This window comes from Mycteria americana, chromosome 11 (genome assembly GCF_035582795.1).
Source record: "Mycteria americana isolate JAX WOST 10 ecotype Jacksonville Zoo and Gardens chromosome 11, USCA_MyAme_1.0, whole genome shotgun sequence".
In the NCBI taxonomy this organism is placed as follows: domain Eukaryota; kingdom Metazoa; phylum Chordata; class Aves; order Ciconiiformes; family Ciconiidae; genus Mycteria; species Mycteria americana.
The window spans coordinates 9,702,000-9,717,263 of record NC_134375.1 but is presented as its reverse complement, the minus strand read 5'-3'; the positions used below and the strand labels follow the sequence as shown (position 1 = coordinate 9,717,263).

The window sequence follows — 15,264 nt, the reverse complement described above, 5'->3', positions numbered from 1 at the left end:
AAGCTTACAAACGCTTACTAAATGATAGAGCGAGAAACAGAGAACATTCTTAGCATTTTCCATAGCAAAGACTTTACAAGCAGAGGGCTTGACTCTGAAAGAGACTTGTGTTTTACTTTAAGCATGCAAGAAGCTCACATTATTTTAATTGGTGTCTGCTCATATGCTTAAACATACACAAGTCTTTGCCACATTGAGTACAAAAGGTGGAAATAAATGTCCAGAAAATTCCGCTACACCTTTTTAACATGACAGAAACAAGACTTGCTGAACTACTCCCCTACACTGTCTGTGAAATGCTTTTTTAAGAAAACAAAGTTAATAGCGTTACTTTTACAGAAGGCTTCCTTTGTAACTTAAGTCATCAGAAGGGAAAAGGAACAAGAACTACTTATATTTTGATAATTTAGATGTTTGAATACTCCCTATGAGTAATAAATTGTCTTACTGCAAGTCTAACGTCATAAATGCTCCATGTGCCCGGCTCCCATGTGAACAATGGAAACTTCACACACACAGTGCAAGATCTGCAGAGATTACAGTTTCCGGAACGGACAGAACGTGATAATGGACATTAGTCTGACGACTAAATGAACTAACCAGCTTTGCTGAGTTTAAGCTAGACAATAAAGAGAATAACTTTGGAAAGTGAATATACAATTGAAGTGCATCGTGAAAATCCTAAATAAGTCTTGATGCCTGCTAAGAAATGAACTGCAATCTCCCTCTTATTTAATTATCGCTGTAACAGAAATGCCATTGTTTCATTGAACAGGGGACACACTCTTTGTTTAACTACCGGTTTGGTTTCATGTTATCATTACAGCAATATGAGTATTGATTTTTTAAAGAGCGTCCATTGCATCGTGTTCTGTGTGCTACAGTTCAATGATAAAGGGCGACTTGTTTTTCTTCCAATTAGCCACTGCTGAAGACTTAAAAAAATCAATCTTTTACTAAGTTTCACTGCAAAATAAAACTTTACAAAAAAGTCTCTCAGAAGGCTGAAAGAGAATAAGTATATATTGAAAACAAGGAAGTATTTTCTATGACTGTAGTTATTTATTTATTCATTTATTTTTAACAGACATTATATGTTCAATTAACTATTCACTGGCAGACTTCTACCCGTCAAATGAGAAAAGGTAAAGGGAGTAATGTAAAAGCCAGAAAACTCCTGGAATATATTTGTCATTTCTGAACAGAAAATACTAAATTCAGGCTGGGTTTAGAAAAAGGTGCAAAGCTCTGAAATTCATGAGGATTCACCTGCTTAAACGAGGCTTAGTTTGGGCTAAGAAATGAAAACTAGGAAGCTCTGGATTAGCAAATGAATGAAAAGCTTTAACATATAGAACGGTATGAATACATGGCTACATATCTGTACATATATACATACACTACACACTTTCTATACACTGTACATAATATATTTAGACAGATAGGTATAAACATATACATTCATACACACATACATACAACTATGTACATATGCATTAGCTGCTCAAGTGAGTTTGAGAGTTGAACATGCAGAAATGCACAATGGTGGGAGGCACAAAATAAAGATGTGTAAAAATCTATCAAACCCTTTAAAAAGAAGGAAGACAGGCATGAATTTAACAATAATAAGCCATTTTCAAAGCATTCATGTAACTCAGAGGATAAAACAGGCTGTGAGAATTATGGAATATTATGACAGTATTATCTGTGATGAACTTAGCATGACTTCACAACAAAAAGCTCAGTAATAAGGTAACTCTGGGGTTTGATGTTTTCCAAGTCTAATATATTTAGACTTGGAGCATTTAAACTTTATGAAGAATTTTACCTTAACTAGCAACCTCAGTATAAATAATGTTCCAATTTTTTTTGCACAAATAATTTCCCATATAATGTTGATAACATTGATTGCAGCAGAAGTAGGGTTGTGGCATTATCTAACAAGAGGGGTTATGGCATTTTTCATCAAACAATAAGCCTGAACTTAGTTCAGGAGAATTTACTGTTAAAATGATTCAGAAACTTTAGAATTAAAAGGTGCAAAAAGTAAATGTTTTCATTTTCTCCCCTTTGCCATGCCCTCTTGGTAATTTCTCATATAAAGCTGTTTTTTAAACTAATTTTCTTTTAAACTAATTTTAAACTAATTTTCATTCAAGATCCAGTGGATGCTGGCAATTTGTCCTTCCTCTGCCCCTTACTCTCCTCTACAGAGTGAACATGGCCTTATTCTCTTGATTCTCCCTGGATATACAGAGGCATTAGGAGCACAGATGTTGTGAGCTGCTCTCACAGCAGGCCCATGCTTATCATCAGAGCAAACCCCCGCAGCAGCTGTTCGGTTGTACGGCAAGTGTGGCAAACTACTGGGACAGATGGGAACTTACTTGTTGTTTGCCTGGTATTTCTGCCGTTTCTCTTATGGGCAAGAGTAGATGAAAAAGATCCAACCTACCCTGCTTTTGCACTCTAAAGAGTAACCGAAGGAGAGGAGAGGGATTTCAAATGGAAAAACAACATTTTAATTTTTTTAATTACTATTATTTTCAGGGTGATATCATCCTGTAGGTATTTGCTGGTGCACCTGTTTATGTCTGATTGACCTGCCAGTTCTACTGTTCACACCACCCAATCCAAACAGGGCCCCTTGACTGGTGCTGTCAGTGCAGAAAGCTGCTTTGATCACTGCTTCTTTGGCAGTATCCTCAGCCCGATAATTTCCAGTTCCCTTTTCCTGGCCAAACCGTATTCCTGATACCCTTGCTACTCATGCTATTTGGTGCTTTTTAAAATAATCTCTTACTAATTAAACAGCAGGTAATCAGGGAAGAATCCTAACTACACTCTTAATTTTAATGGGCAGGAAAATGTACTGACATCTTCAGCATCGTGGATGAAATCATTCAGGAATCTGTGAAAGTCCTGTGTACTATACACAAAAATGAAAACACTGAAGTGTTTTACAGTCTCTGCCAAAGAAGAAACACAGTCAGGAAACTGGTTTCACCTGGAAGTTCAGCCCTGACTTGTTCCCTATCACACCTCAAAATAGGCCCTGTGCCAAAGGGTACTGTAATGATAATGCAGAACCAGCTGTATTTAGCACAGAAATCTTGAGTCAGTGCTATTCACTGGAGGCACTATGGCTGCCCCGAGGGCCAAGTGCTTCAGATGATGGTAAAAAGAGACTTGGTAAATGATACCAAGTAATCAGTGGTGACCAACAATAGTTTCTTGCCTCAGAGTGCTCTGAAAACTAAGCCTCCTTAATAATCTAGCATTTTAAGGCAGCTAAAATAAAGGCTTGTATGATCTCCTTCAAGGATCTCTCCTTGGAGATTATTTTTTCCTCTTATACCAGTTTCATGCCAGAGTAACTCCACTGGCACCAAAAGCATTGTATCTAATTTACAAGCAATGTAAATAGGCAGAGAAAGATGACTTTTGCACATGGTCTTAGTTTTGTGTCTCTTTAGTCCAATGTAAGTAAATTAAGGGAAGAAAAGTAGTATACCTTCTTGCCCTTGTTACAAATGCAATAAAAGTCATTATTACAAAGGTAACCCAAAATGCTCCTACACCGTTATTGATCATTGTTCTTTTTCTCTACAAGATTCAAATCCAGTTCCTTCTCAAATGAGTTTGAAAACAAATGAAGCACATGGAGAATGGACATTACTGCCTCATTATCACTCCTTGCATGCCCTAGTTTCAGTCAGCACAGAATTCTAACATTTGTCTGAATTAATTGTTACCAATATAGACATGTACTCAAGTTCAGATAGATCTAATCAGATAGTTTATCACTGTATTTCTACCAAGTTAAAATATTTTCAAGAGCAGCAGAAACAGGACCTTGAAAGTTCTGGAGAGAGTGAATTTTAGGCACTAAGTAGAGCTTCACTGAGATGTCACTTTTCTTAGAATCATTTTCAGACTGTGATCCTTTGACCCCTAGTTCTGTAAACACAAGTTTGGCATTGAAATTTGGCCTTTATGAAAACAAGCTATTTCCATACTTAAAAATCAAGAAATAGTTTTTCAATAATTGTTACAATAATAAAAAACTCTCCTGTCCCATATTCATAAGCAAAAGTTTGCACTTGCAAAGAAGACACAAAATGAAACTGATTTAAAAGTAAAGGTCATAAGATTAGCCTGTTACCATCTTCCAGTTACTGGCAGGGAGGATGGAACAAACCTCAGAAATGACAAGAACTACATCAGGCTTGTAGTATTTTCTGCAGATAGGTTAAAACTTGCTTGAGTCTGCAGCTGTACTGTGTACGTTGTTCTACCTTCGTTATGTTAGAGTGGCCTGAAAGCCCAATCACCAAGAAGAGGCTGAAAATAATGTCAAAGGTTAACATGGAGCAAGAACAACTTTGTGAGGCCCATTTTCCTTAGATGTGCCTTTTCCTATTGCTACCAAGCAACACCTAAACTGTTGGCAGAAAGAATCCCTTCATCAGTTCTGTGCCTCTTGAACATCTATCTTCTGTTGATGGACATACAAGGAAAAGAAAAAGCTTTCTTTGAATGGGCTAAAATAGCTTCACTGCTAGATTACACCTAGATCACTGATAGCATTAGCAGCTTCACTGCTTGATACAGCAGAGAGTTGCACTGCCATTGAGAGGGACCTCGACAGGCTGGAGAAATGGGGCGACAGGAACCTCATGAAAGTTCAAAAAGGGGAAGCACAAAGTCCTGCCCCCGGGGAGGAACAACCCCAGGCACCAATACATGCTGGGGACCACCCAGCTGGAAAGCAGCTTGGCAGAAAAGAAACTGGGGGTCCTGGTGGACACCAAGTTGAACAGGAGCCAGCAACCTCCCCTTGCCGCAATGAAGGCTAATGGTATCCTGGCCTGCATGAGGCGAAGCGTTGCCAGCAGGTCGAGGGAGGGGATCCTTCCCCTCTGCTCGGCACTGGTGAGGCCACACCTGGAGTGCTGTGTCCAGCCTGGGCTCCCCAGTACAAGAGAGGCATGGACATACTGGAGAGAGTCCAACAAAGGGCCACGAAGATGATGATGGGATGGGAACATCTCTCCTGTGAGGAAAGGCTGAGCCAGCTGGGACTGTTCAGCCTGGAGAAGAGAAGGCTCAGGGAGGATCTCCTCAATGTGTATAAATACCTGAAGGGAGGCTGCAAAGAAGATGGAGCCAGGCTCTTCTCAGTGGTGCCCAGAGCCGGGACCAGAGGCAATGGGCACAAACTGAAACACAGGAGGTTCCCTCAAACACCAGGAGACACTTTTTCACCCTGAGGGTGACTGAGCACTGGCACAGGTTGCCCAGGGAGGTTGTGGAGTCTCCATCCTTGGAGATATTCAAAAGCCGCCTGGACATGGTCCTGGGCAGTTGGCTCTAGGTGGTCCTGTCTGAGCAGGGGGTTGGACCAGATGACCTCCAGAGGTCCCTTCCAGCCTCAACCAGTCTGTGATTCTATGATTCTGGAAGAAGGGGCGGGCAACTCAGGAGGACTACAGGGGTGTAGCGAGGCTGTGCAGGGAGAAAACTAGAAGGGCCAAAGCTGAGCTAGAGCTCAGTCTGGCTGCTGCTATAAAAGACAACAAAAAACACTTCTTCAAATACATTAGCAGCAAAAGGAGAGCTAAGGAGAATCTCCAGCCCCTAGTAGATGTGGGAGGAAACACAGTGACCAAGGATGAGGAAAAGGCTGAGGTACTTAATGCCTTCTTTGCCTCAGTCTTTATTAGCAGGGCCGAATGTTCTATGGGTACCCAGCCCCTGGAGTTGGAAGATAGGGATGGGGACCAGACTGGAGCCCCCATTATCCAGGGGGAAATGGTGAGTGACCTGCTGCACCACTTAGACACTCACAAGTCTATGGGGCCTGATGAGATCCACCCGAGAGTGTTGAAGGAGCTGGCAGATGTGCTCACCAAGCCCCTTTCCATCATTTACCAGCAGTCCTGGCTAACTGGGGAAGTCCCTGCTGACTGGAGATTAGCGAATGTGACACCCATCTTCAAGAAGGGCCGGAAGGATGACCCGGGGAACTACAGGCCTGTCAGCCTGACCTCGGTGCCGGGGAAGCTGATGGAGCAGATCATCCTGAGTGCTATCACACGGCATGTAGAGAATAACCAGGGGATCAGGCCCAGCCAGCATGGGTTCAGGAAAGGCAGGTCCTGCTTGACCAACCTGATCTCCTTCTATGATAAGGTGACCCGCCTAGTGGATGAGGGGAAGTCTGTGGATGTTGTCTATCTAGACTTCAGTAAAGCCTTTGACACGGTTTCCCACGGCATTCTCCTGGAGAAACTGGCTGCTCATGGCTTGGACGGGTGTACTCTTCGCTGGGTAAAGAACTGGCTGGACGGCCGGGCCCAGAGAGTGGTGGTGAATGGAGTTTACTCCGGTTGGCGGCCGGTCACAAGCGGTGTTCCCCAGGGCTCGGTGTTGGGGCCAGTTCTGTTTAACATCTTTATCAATGATCTGGACGAAGGGATCGAGTGCACTCTCAGTAAGTTTGCAGACGACACCAAGTTGTGTGGGAGTGTTGATCTGCTGGAGGGTAGGCAGGCTCTGCAGAGGGACCTGGACAGGCTGGATCGATGGGCTGGGGTGAATTGTATGAGGTTTAACAAGGCCAAGTGCAAGGTCCTGCACTTGGGCCACAGCAACCCCATGCAACGCTACAGGCTTGGGGAAGAGTGGCTGGAAAGCTGCCTGGCAGAGAAGGACCTGGGGGTGTTGGTTGACAGCCGCCTGAATATGAGCCAGCAGTGTGCCCAGGCGGCCAAGAAGGCCAATGGCATCCTGGCCTGTATCAAAAATAGCGTGGCCAGCAGGACTAGGGAAGTGATTGTGCCCCTGTACTCGGCACTGGTGAGGCCGCACCTCGAATACTGTGTTCAGTTTTGGGCCCCCCACTACAAGAGGGATATTGAGGTACTGGAGCGCGTACAGAGAAGGGCAACGAAGCTGGTGAAGGGTCTGGAGCAGAAGTCTTATGAGGAGCGGCTGAGGGAGCTGGGACTGTTTAGCCTGGAGAAAAGGAGGCTGAGGGGAGACCTCATCGCTCTCTACAACTACCTGAAAGGAGGTTGTAGAGAGGTGGGGGTTGGTCTCTTCTCCCAGGTAACAAGTGATAGGACAAGAGGAAATGGCCTCAAGTTGCGCCAGGGGAGGTTTAGACTGGATATTAGGAAATTTTTCTTCACCGAGAGGGTTATCAAGCATTGGAACAGACTGCCCAGGGAAGTGGTTGAGTCGCCATCCCTGGAGGTATTTAAAGGACGTTTGGATGAGGTACTTAGAGACATGGTGTAGTGATGGTTTTTGGCAGTGTTAGGTTTATGGTTGGACTCGATGATCTTAAAGGTCTTTTCCAACCTATATGATTCTGTGATTCTGTGATTCTGTGATTCTGTGATTACACCTGAAATTTAGCACAAAGGAGCCCTATTGCAATGGAGAAGATGGTTTATAGTTTCATATGGCAGTGTTTTAAGTGATTCCTTTCAGTGTGTCTCCATGATATGCCAAATCTTTGGCTCATTTTTATGACAGCCCTTGAGCAGCGTGTGAGAAAGAAGTGTTAGGTTATTCATCACATCTATCTTATTATTTATAGCTAATATTCAAATATGCAAAACATTTTAGATTCTGAATATTTCTTAAGCTCTAGGATCTACCATCTGCCATCCAAATTTCTACAATCCAAAGTGTTAGTCTTCGAATCAAAATAGAAAATACTTTTTGTTAATGGCATAAAGACTAAATTAGCTTGGTTCTGACTAATGCAAGGCAACAAATCATGCTGATGATGTTATACAAAGAGAGACTTTATAGCTGTTAGGTGGTGATACCAGAATCTTAAGTATGGAACTGCTTCATTTCATCTATTAATGCATGCACAATAAATAAACCCTAGATGTGGATTGCATTGTTATTACTTCATTTACACAAATTAATATTTTATCCCTAAAGTCCAGGGAACTATTTGCAGAGTAAGTAACTACCAGAGATAGATCAAGGATAGCATTATGTGGCCCTGCATTTGTAGGGAGTATAGTTAATTTGTAAACAGAGCTGCATGATATTTACCATTTTGATTTACAAATGTAACACAATGCATACATTTTAAGTTTTATTTCATGCAATCCCTCTGTTCCCAAAAAACTGTAGTGGCTTTATTTTGTTTCCTGAACTGTAATGCTCACAGCACAAGTAAGACAAATTAGGAAAACAAATTTTTGCACAGAAAATGGGGCCCTTTTACTTGAAAAATTGGAAGTTGAAATTACGTTTGTCATGAAAAAGCCAGCTGGTGTGTATTCAAGTTTGGGAAAAAAATATTCCAATGGCTAGTTTTTGTGCTAAGGAATATTTCACTTGTCATTAACAATGCTTACTTATATGCTTAAATGATTTTTACAAAATACTGAAACCAAAATAAACTGGATCATCTTTTTCGCAATGAAAAATATCACAACAGTTCAATGCATACTGCTTTTAGAACAACAATGACATAACCCGATAAAATTTTAAATTTTAACAAAAACGGCCACAACTCTTTCCAAGGAAGCTACTTCTTCTGATGTTGTTAATGTCACAATTAAAATTTTAAGTTGTATACCCTTAAAACAGGGACTTTGCATCGGAAGTGCTGACAATCACACAAGAAGTTACATTGCAATAAAACAGCTAGTACAAAATTCTGCATTCCAGTTGACTTAACATTCAGAGTGCAGACCTTCCATCACATTAAAAATATGACAATTTCATTTGCTATAAAGCCGAGAGAAATGAAAGTGCAATATTACAAATCTCTGCATGTATATTGGACTCTTTGTAACACCCTTTTGAGAAAAGAAGATTCTGAATGCTGTAACAATGGTAACTGTAGAAGACTTTAATGCATCCAGAAGCTAAAATTAAATAGCCTTCCGTGTCACAATGAGTGCTACAAACATGAGCCTCCTAATGAGAATGAAGTATACCAGATCAAGACTTTTTATTATATCAGAAGCCTCATCTAGAGCTGATTAAGGTCTTTTGGCTACAATTCAGACCCTTAAAAGACACAAACACCAACCTCGTTGGTATTCCTAAATAAATGTCAATAACAGAAGAAAAACAAAAGTGCTGAACTTATCATTAGATTTTTGTCATGTAAAAATACACAAGTAGAAAATGCCTCTACCATATAAATAATTAAAATAACTGATGCATCTAATGAGCCAGGATCAGATGAAGGTATTAATTGCCATGACTTTTTTTTAAACTTTGATTGTTTAAAATATTTAATATCAATAATAATAAATTATACTAAAATGAAAGCAATGCTAGCAGCTAATGGCCAATACTAGAAAACATGTTGATGGCTCATCACTCTAGGCAATTAAAAAGTAGTTAATTATATAACTCAACGGTATATCAGTCATTAACTGCAATTGTACATGACTGAATGTAAATTCTAACTCTATTTCACTTTCAAACGGAGTCAAAGGAAGGTTGAGAGCACTGCAAAATTGGGGGTGATCAGTCAGGGAAGGGGAGGGAGGGGGGGAGAAATAAAGTAAGAGAGCTTTGTAATATACTCTTGCCAACAGCCAGAGGTTCTACACATTTCAGTTTTCAAATTGTACCTTTGGCTGGATAATGAGGGTGTTTAGGAGTACAGAGAGAAGGAGTAAATTTGGAAATACAAAGAGCATACTCAAAGAGCATCACACACAGCTCTACTTGAAAATGACTGTTCTTCCAGTTAATGACTGATTATCCCCACAATCAAAAGGCTTCCTATTAGAGTAACATTTGTCATGACTGTGTTGGTCTGAATAGAAACTTTAAGGAACCTGAATATTTAATCATTACTGTGGCAAGAAACACATTTTTTCTCCTAGTTTGGGTAATTCCTGTAGCACGTAATAGTCACTATGACTGCATCGTACTGTGAATTACAACTGCACTAATTTAACAAAGTATAGTTTCATATAATGTGGATATCTGATTTAAGAATCCACATTAATATTTCATGCATAACATAAGAGCAAATGACTTTTTGTAGAATAAATGATTGTCTCCTGTAGCATTCTACATTTTCACAGAAATCACTAGCATTTTGACTAAGGACATAACGCAATTTTTGTCGTTTTCCATACTCATAAGCAGGATGTTGATGACGTCGCTTTGACAAGAAGTGCTTACAAAGTGCTAGTGTTATACCCTGGCATTTATTAGATATTAATTCCAAGGATATTTTTAAATATATACATACTGTTCTTTTTACTTTTAAAGTAATTTTATTACTAATCTCTGGTATTATAAAACTCTATTTTTAACCACTGATAATTTCTAAATACAAAGCATGTGAAAAGTATGTTCAGTAATCTATAGCCTTTTAAATGAAAGGCATCAAAAATATTCCTTGTGGCAGAAAAGGTCCTATAGCAGGTCTTTTAATATCTGCTTAAACTTTGTCAACATCAGCAAACAGACAAGGAGAAATCTGACAGGAAACTGATAACAAGTTGGAAATATTTGTACATACCAAAATGCTATTCTTTTAACTTCGTAATTGTATGCTTTTACGAAAATTACTTCGATCCATCAAATTGTGTTGTTCCCACTATGCAGACGTGCCAGTTATTTGACCATTATATTCTGCTGTTTCCATTTTGAGAATGTAGGGGATTATGCTGTCAATGGGAACATTTCCAATGAGACCAGTAAAAAATAGTTCCTCGGTAATGCTAGAGCTCATCAGCCTAAGTGCTGGCAGGCGAACTAGAATCCGGGCTAGCCTGAAAAAGAAGTTCAGTGGATTATAAATACATATAATACAGTTTAAAATACTGTGTGGCTAAAGAGCTGGATCTGCTTTTATTATTACCATAATTCATGAATGGGAGTAAAGAGGCAATTAAAGCTAATTGAGCTACCATAAAAAGAATGGTACTTTTCTATCCTGCAAGTGAAATGAAAAGCCACCATCTTCCTTTGTGGTTTTCCAATGGAAAGGACATGATAATGCCCTTTGTAGACACAATGTGTATGTACAAACACACAATTCTCCTGGTCTGCTTTTGAAATTCCCACCTCTGGAAGCACTTCATAGTTCAGGACAATGCCGAGACTAATAATATACATACTGACTAGTGAGAACATTTGCACAATTTTAAGAGTAAAATGCTTAATTAAAATTTAAACCATAAACAGCATAGTCCTCAGTTGCCTAGCAACTTAATGACAAACTAGATAGCAAGAATGGGACTGGATAGGTATAAAAGGAAGTAAGAGAATTGCTTCTGATGAGAAAAGGAATTTGCAGGGATGTGCTGTTACTCATACATATTGCCAAATGCTGTGGGTTTTTTAGGTACCAGGATGGTAGCAGACATCCAATATAATGAAGTGATTGTATTGAATTTCCAGACTTTCAATGCATTTGAAATTTAGGACAGTGATGAAAGCGTATCTGCTGTGTTTGTATGGCAGATGTACATCAAAAATGCCAAAATAAATAAATTTCCTGAACCAGAGCCACGTAACAGCAAATCTTAGGCAGCACTGAACACAGGCCTCTGGAAAATGCTTGAATATCTATGGAGAAAATATATAAGGTCTGTTCTGCTAATATACCATATCTTGTAAACTTTAGGGGAAAATTGCAAAAAGATCCAAGTTATGCTGCTGTTTTTGTGAAAATTATAACACTTGTGCCTCTATCTCAATTTGTGCCAGCATTCAGTTGCTCAGAAATAATCAGATTTGTACTCTAAACCTATCTATCAGTGAGCATAGGGATATAGACAATATCAATTAAAATACAGGACATTGTTTGGGAAATGTAACTCTGATTTTCTTCCTTGAGCCACTATTAAGAGAAGTAAGTATATGGAAAAAATTCTCTATTTCTTTTTATGGCAGATATCCATCTCTCATGCATCAAACCAGAATAACTGAATTGTATACAGAAGAAGAATGTGGGATTTGAGGATATTTCTGAAGTAGAGAATCCCATCTTCACTGCACCTAACTGGGAATACTGATGCCCTTTCTGTTGCCCCATACAATGTTAACGCTATAAGATAAGTGCAGAAACCACTTTCTGAGATAGGAGAAGCTCTCTCTTTTACAAGCTTTTTTTTTTTTTTTTAAGTTACACTACCCTCAGACCTTGCTTAAATGTATGGGATTGCATGCGTCTTTACATTGGGCTACCTTTCACAGTAAAAGAGAATATGCTCTAGGATATATTGCTAGACAGAAGTTAGAATTTCCCTTGTAGTGCAGAGAATCATTGTGTTGATGAAATTTAAAATAGTTTTGATGGAGATTATTAGAAAATAGGATAATTACTTCTAGCAAGTAAGAAACAGGAACAGTTGAGAGGTGAAAAAACAAGTTAGATACTTTCAAAGAGAAGTCCTTAGAAATTTAAAAAAAAACAAAGGAGAAAAATCAGTAGGACATGGGAATTTCTTATAAACAGAAGCTTAGGAGTTGGTTACTGTTCCCCACATGTAATCCTTATTGTTCCAAGGTTTATAAACTGACAGTTTTAATACTTTTCTGCATATGTAATTTGACAAACATTTAAAGGATGATAATCACCTTTTATTATCTCAAAGCCTCTTTGACAACTTAACTTGAAAAAGGAGGCAGTTTGAATTAAAGAAGTTCGAGGCAGTTGAGGCAGTTATTCTTGAGACTTCTAATAAAGTAAGTCTGTTTACTTTTTTAAACATGGCAATGAGACTCAAAAAAAACCCCAACCCCTCAACAAACATAAAAGAAAGTACTCGAGTTTAATTTACGTGGAAGAAGCTAGACAGCTATTCTTGCTTCTACCTATCTTTAAACAAACCTGCTTGCTTTTATGAACAAGGTTCTAGTTCTTTCTCATCCATAGGCAAAAAAGAACAGATGTCAAAAAGGAAATTTTTACATCAGTGATGTTATTTTGTACTTTTGCCAGCTACAGCCCACAACATTACTTTGGGTACTATAGACAATAAATACCTATAAGTATCTTCTGGATAGGTTTTTTGTACATAGTCCTGCAATTCCATCTGTGCCTTCTCCTGGAATTTTTCTATTTGGGTTGAACTGGTCAGACCAGGGTGATCTAAAGAAACAAAACATTTCTGTATGTCGATTGTTTCCCTATACATTGTGAAATATATGTAAAGATTCTCGCATTTAATTTCATTTAAATATTTCTCTTGTATTGTGATGTTTAACATGTTAGCTGTATAAAGGAAACCACTCAATTGAACATTTGCTTCCTGGCTTCAGAATTAGCTTGCTCACTTTTCTCTCTATAGCAGTGTGTATCCACAAGAAAGTGGAAAAAGATTAAGGCTGTAGGTATGTACCAGGCAATGACACTCCTAGTTTATGCTTCTAACCTTGCTTTTTTAAATGTGTTTGCCTCTGTGATTTTGACTATGCTGACTGAGCAGTATCTAGGGTTGTTTTCTTGACAGATCCATTTCTTGACCTTCCCGAGTCTGTCTCACGTTTTAATTCCAGCTGGCTCAGCTCTCAAAGACAGTCACACAATCAGAAAAAAAAGAAAATACCACATATCGGACTATGCCCAAATATCTTCAGCGTTGTGTTCCAACCGCTCTTCCCTTGAAACGGGACACAGCTAGCTTGAGTTTGGAGAGTTTCTTGCTCCTCCAACTTGAATAAAAACCCTAATAAACCTAACCCTAATGGTACAATCTGCAAAAAAACTTCAAAAGCAAATTTCAGGACACCGGTATCTTATAATTAAAGTAAATTTTATTACAAAGAGAAAAAGAATATGAATGCAAAAAAAAAACCCCAAACCCTTGATAATAAGATACTCCTTTTCTTTGTATTTTGTTAAATTCAAAGTGGTAAACACCTTTGAATTAAAGTAAATAATTTACATTTCTGAGCAAGAGTTTCCCTTTCACTCGGGCTGTCGGCAGTTTTAAATTAACATTTCTGTGTCCTAGGAACGTTTCTTCACTTTTGGTGAAGAGACTGTCACTTCCTATTTCTTTAATGTCCTTACCTTATCATTCCAGAAAATCTCAAGTGTCTTCTTTGAGTAAATCCTCCTATCTCATAAACACTGTTGATCATGCTTTAGTTGTCTGCTGTCATTTTTTTGGTAACAAATGGAAGACAGCCTGTTTACATTTAGTTTTGGAGATTTTGTGGAATTTCCATGTAAAACACAGTGGTATTTCTGCTCATATTTCAGCGATCCCTCTTATATTAAAAATATTAAAATTGAAGCCAATTTCTTTTTGTCACTGTGAGAATGTATTTCATCTAATTCTTCCTGCCATTTACTTCACTAATATTGCTAGTACACATCCCAGATAACTTATTCCTCATAGATTCTCAGCTGAAGATAATTGAGAGTCTAATCTTATAAGGTGGGTGTACAGGAAATACCTGATATATTTGAACTGTAAATAACATGGATATGTTCCTCCAAAGTTATTTTTAAAACACATATTGTTTGTGATAAATCATTATAGAACAATCATTTTTTCTGCAGCTTAACAGATCAGTCTCATCTCAACACATTAGTCTCATTAAAAAAACTGCTAAAACATTGACATATGAATGCTTATTATTTAAAAAGATATGGTTACTAAATTCCTTACCAGGACTAAAGAGGACTATAGCTTTAAGGTATGCATATTCATATCCATCAATATCAAGCTTGGCCATGCTGTTACAGAACTCCTGAAGTTTCCAGATGTGTTCCATGACTTGCTTTATTCTGTCTCCAGAAAGTTTATCTACAAAAAGATATTGCTTACTATTTCATGTGAGCTCAAGTACATCTGATATATTAACCAATATCCTTTTATAAAACAAGGGTAAGTGACATTTTAAAGTCTTTTGTGTCATTTGCTATCTTAAAACCACTTAACATATAAGGATGGCCTGAATGATTACGGGAGTGAAGATTTATAAAGATGAGTGAGACACAGGGATAGCAAACAATGTTAACTCTTTTGCATAATTTTGCCAATACAGCATAATCTGCAACACCAATCTTATTCCAGTGATGTACTGTTCTGAGCAGAGACTCTCAAATTATGGTGAATTATTCTACAAATGGCTAGAGTGATTCTGGGAACGAACAGGGAGCACAAAACAAATGCTATCATGCAATCGTAATTTTAAATTAAAACAGCATTGAGTTAGCTTTTCCAGAAGTGAATGCAAGAGCAGTAATGACAGTGCTACTTTTTCCTCTATCTGTACTTTTAGAAGTGAATT

At 38.6% G+C, this 15,264-nt stretch overlaps 1 protein-coding gene across 8 annotated transcripts in view; it reads right to left on the bottom strand.

The window, feature by feature from the left end:
• Positions 1–15,264, bottom strand: part of NR2C2 (nuclear receptor subfamily 2 group C member 2) — a 50,786-nt gene that overhangs the window by 1,487 nt on the left and 34,035 nt on the right. For 6 of the 8 annotated variants that reach the window (XM_075514199.1, XM_075514203.1, XM_075514202.1 and 3 more), the window contains 3 exons: positions 14,640–14,777; positions 13,006–13,111; positions 7,401–10,784 (listed from right to left, as the gene is read on the bottom strand). In XM_075514199.1, coding sequence (XP_075370314.1) covers positions 10,610–10,784; positions 13,006–13,111; positions 14,640–14,777 — 419 coding nt within the window. In that variant the 3' untranslated portion in view covers positions 7,401–10,609. Of the gene's footprint in view, positions 1–7,400; positions 10,785–13,005; positions 13,112–14,639; positions 14,778–15,264 lie in introns of those variants that run through there. The other 2 variants (XR_012777489.1, XM_075514205.1) reach the window with 2 other exon arrangements.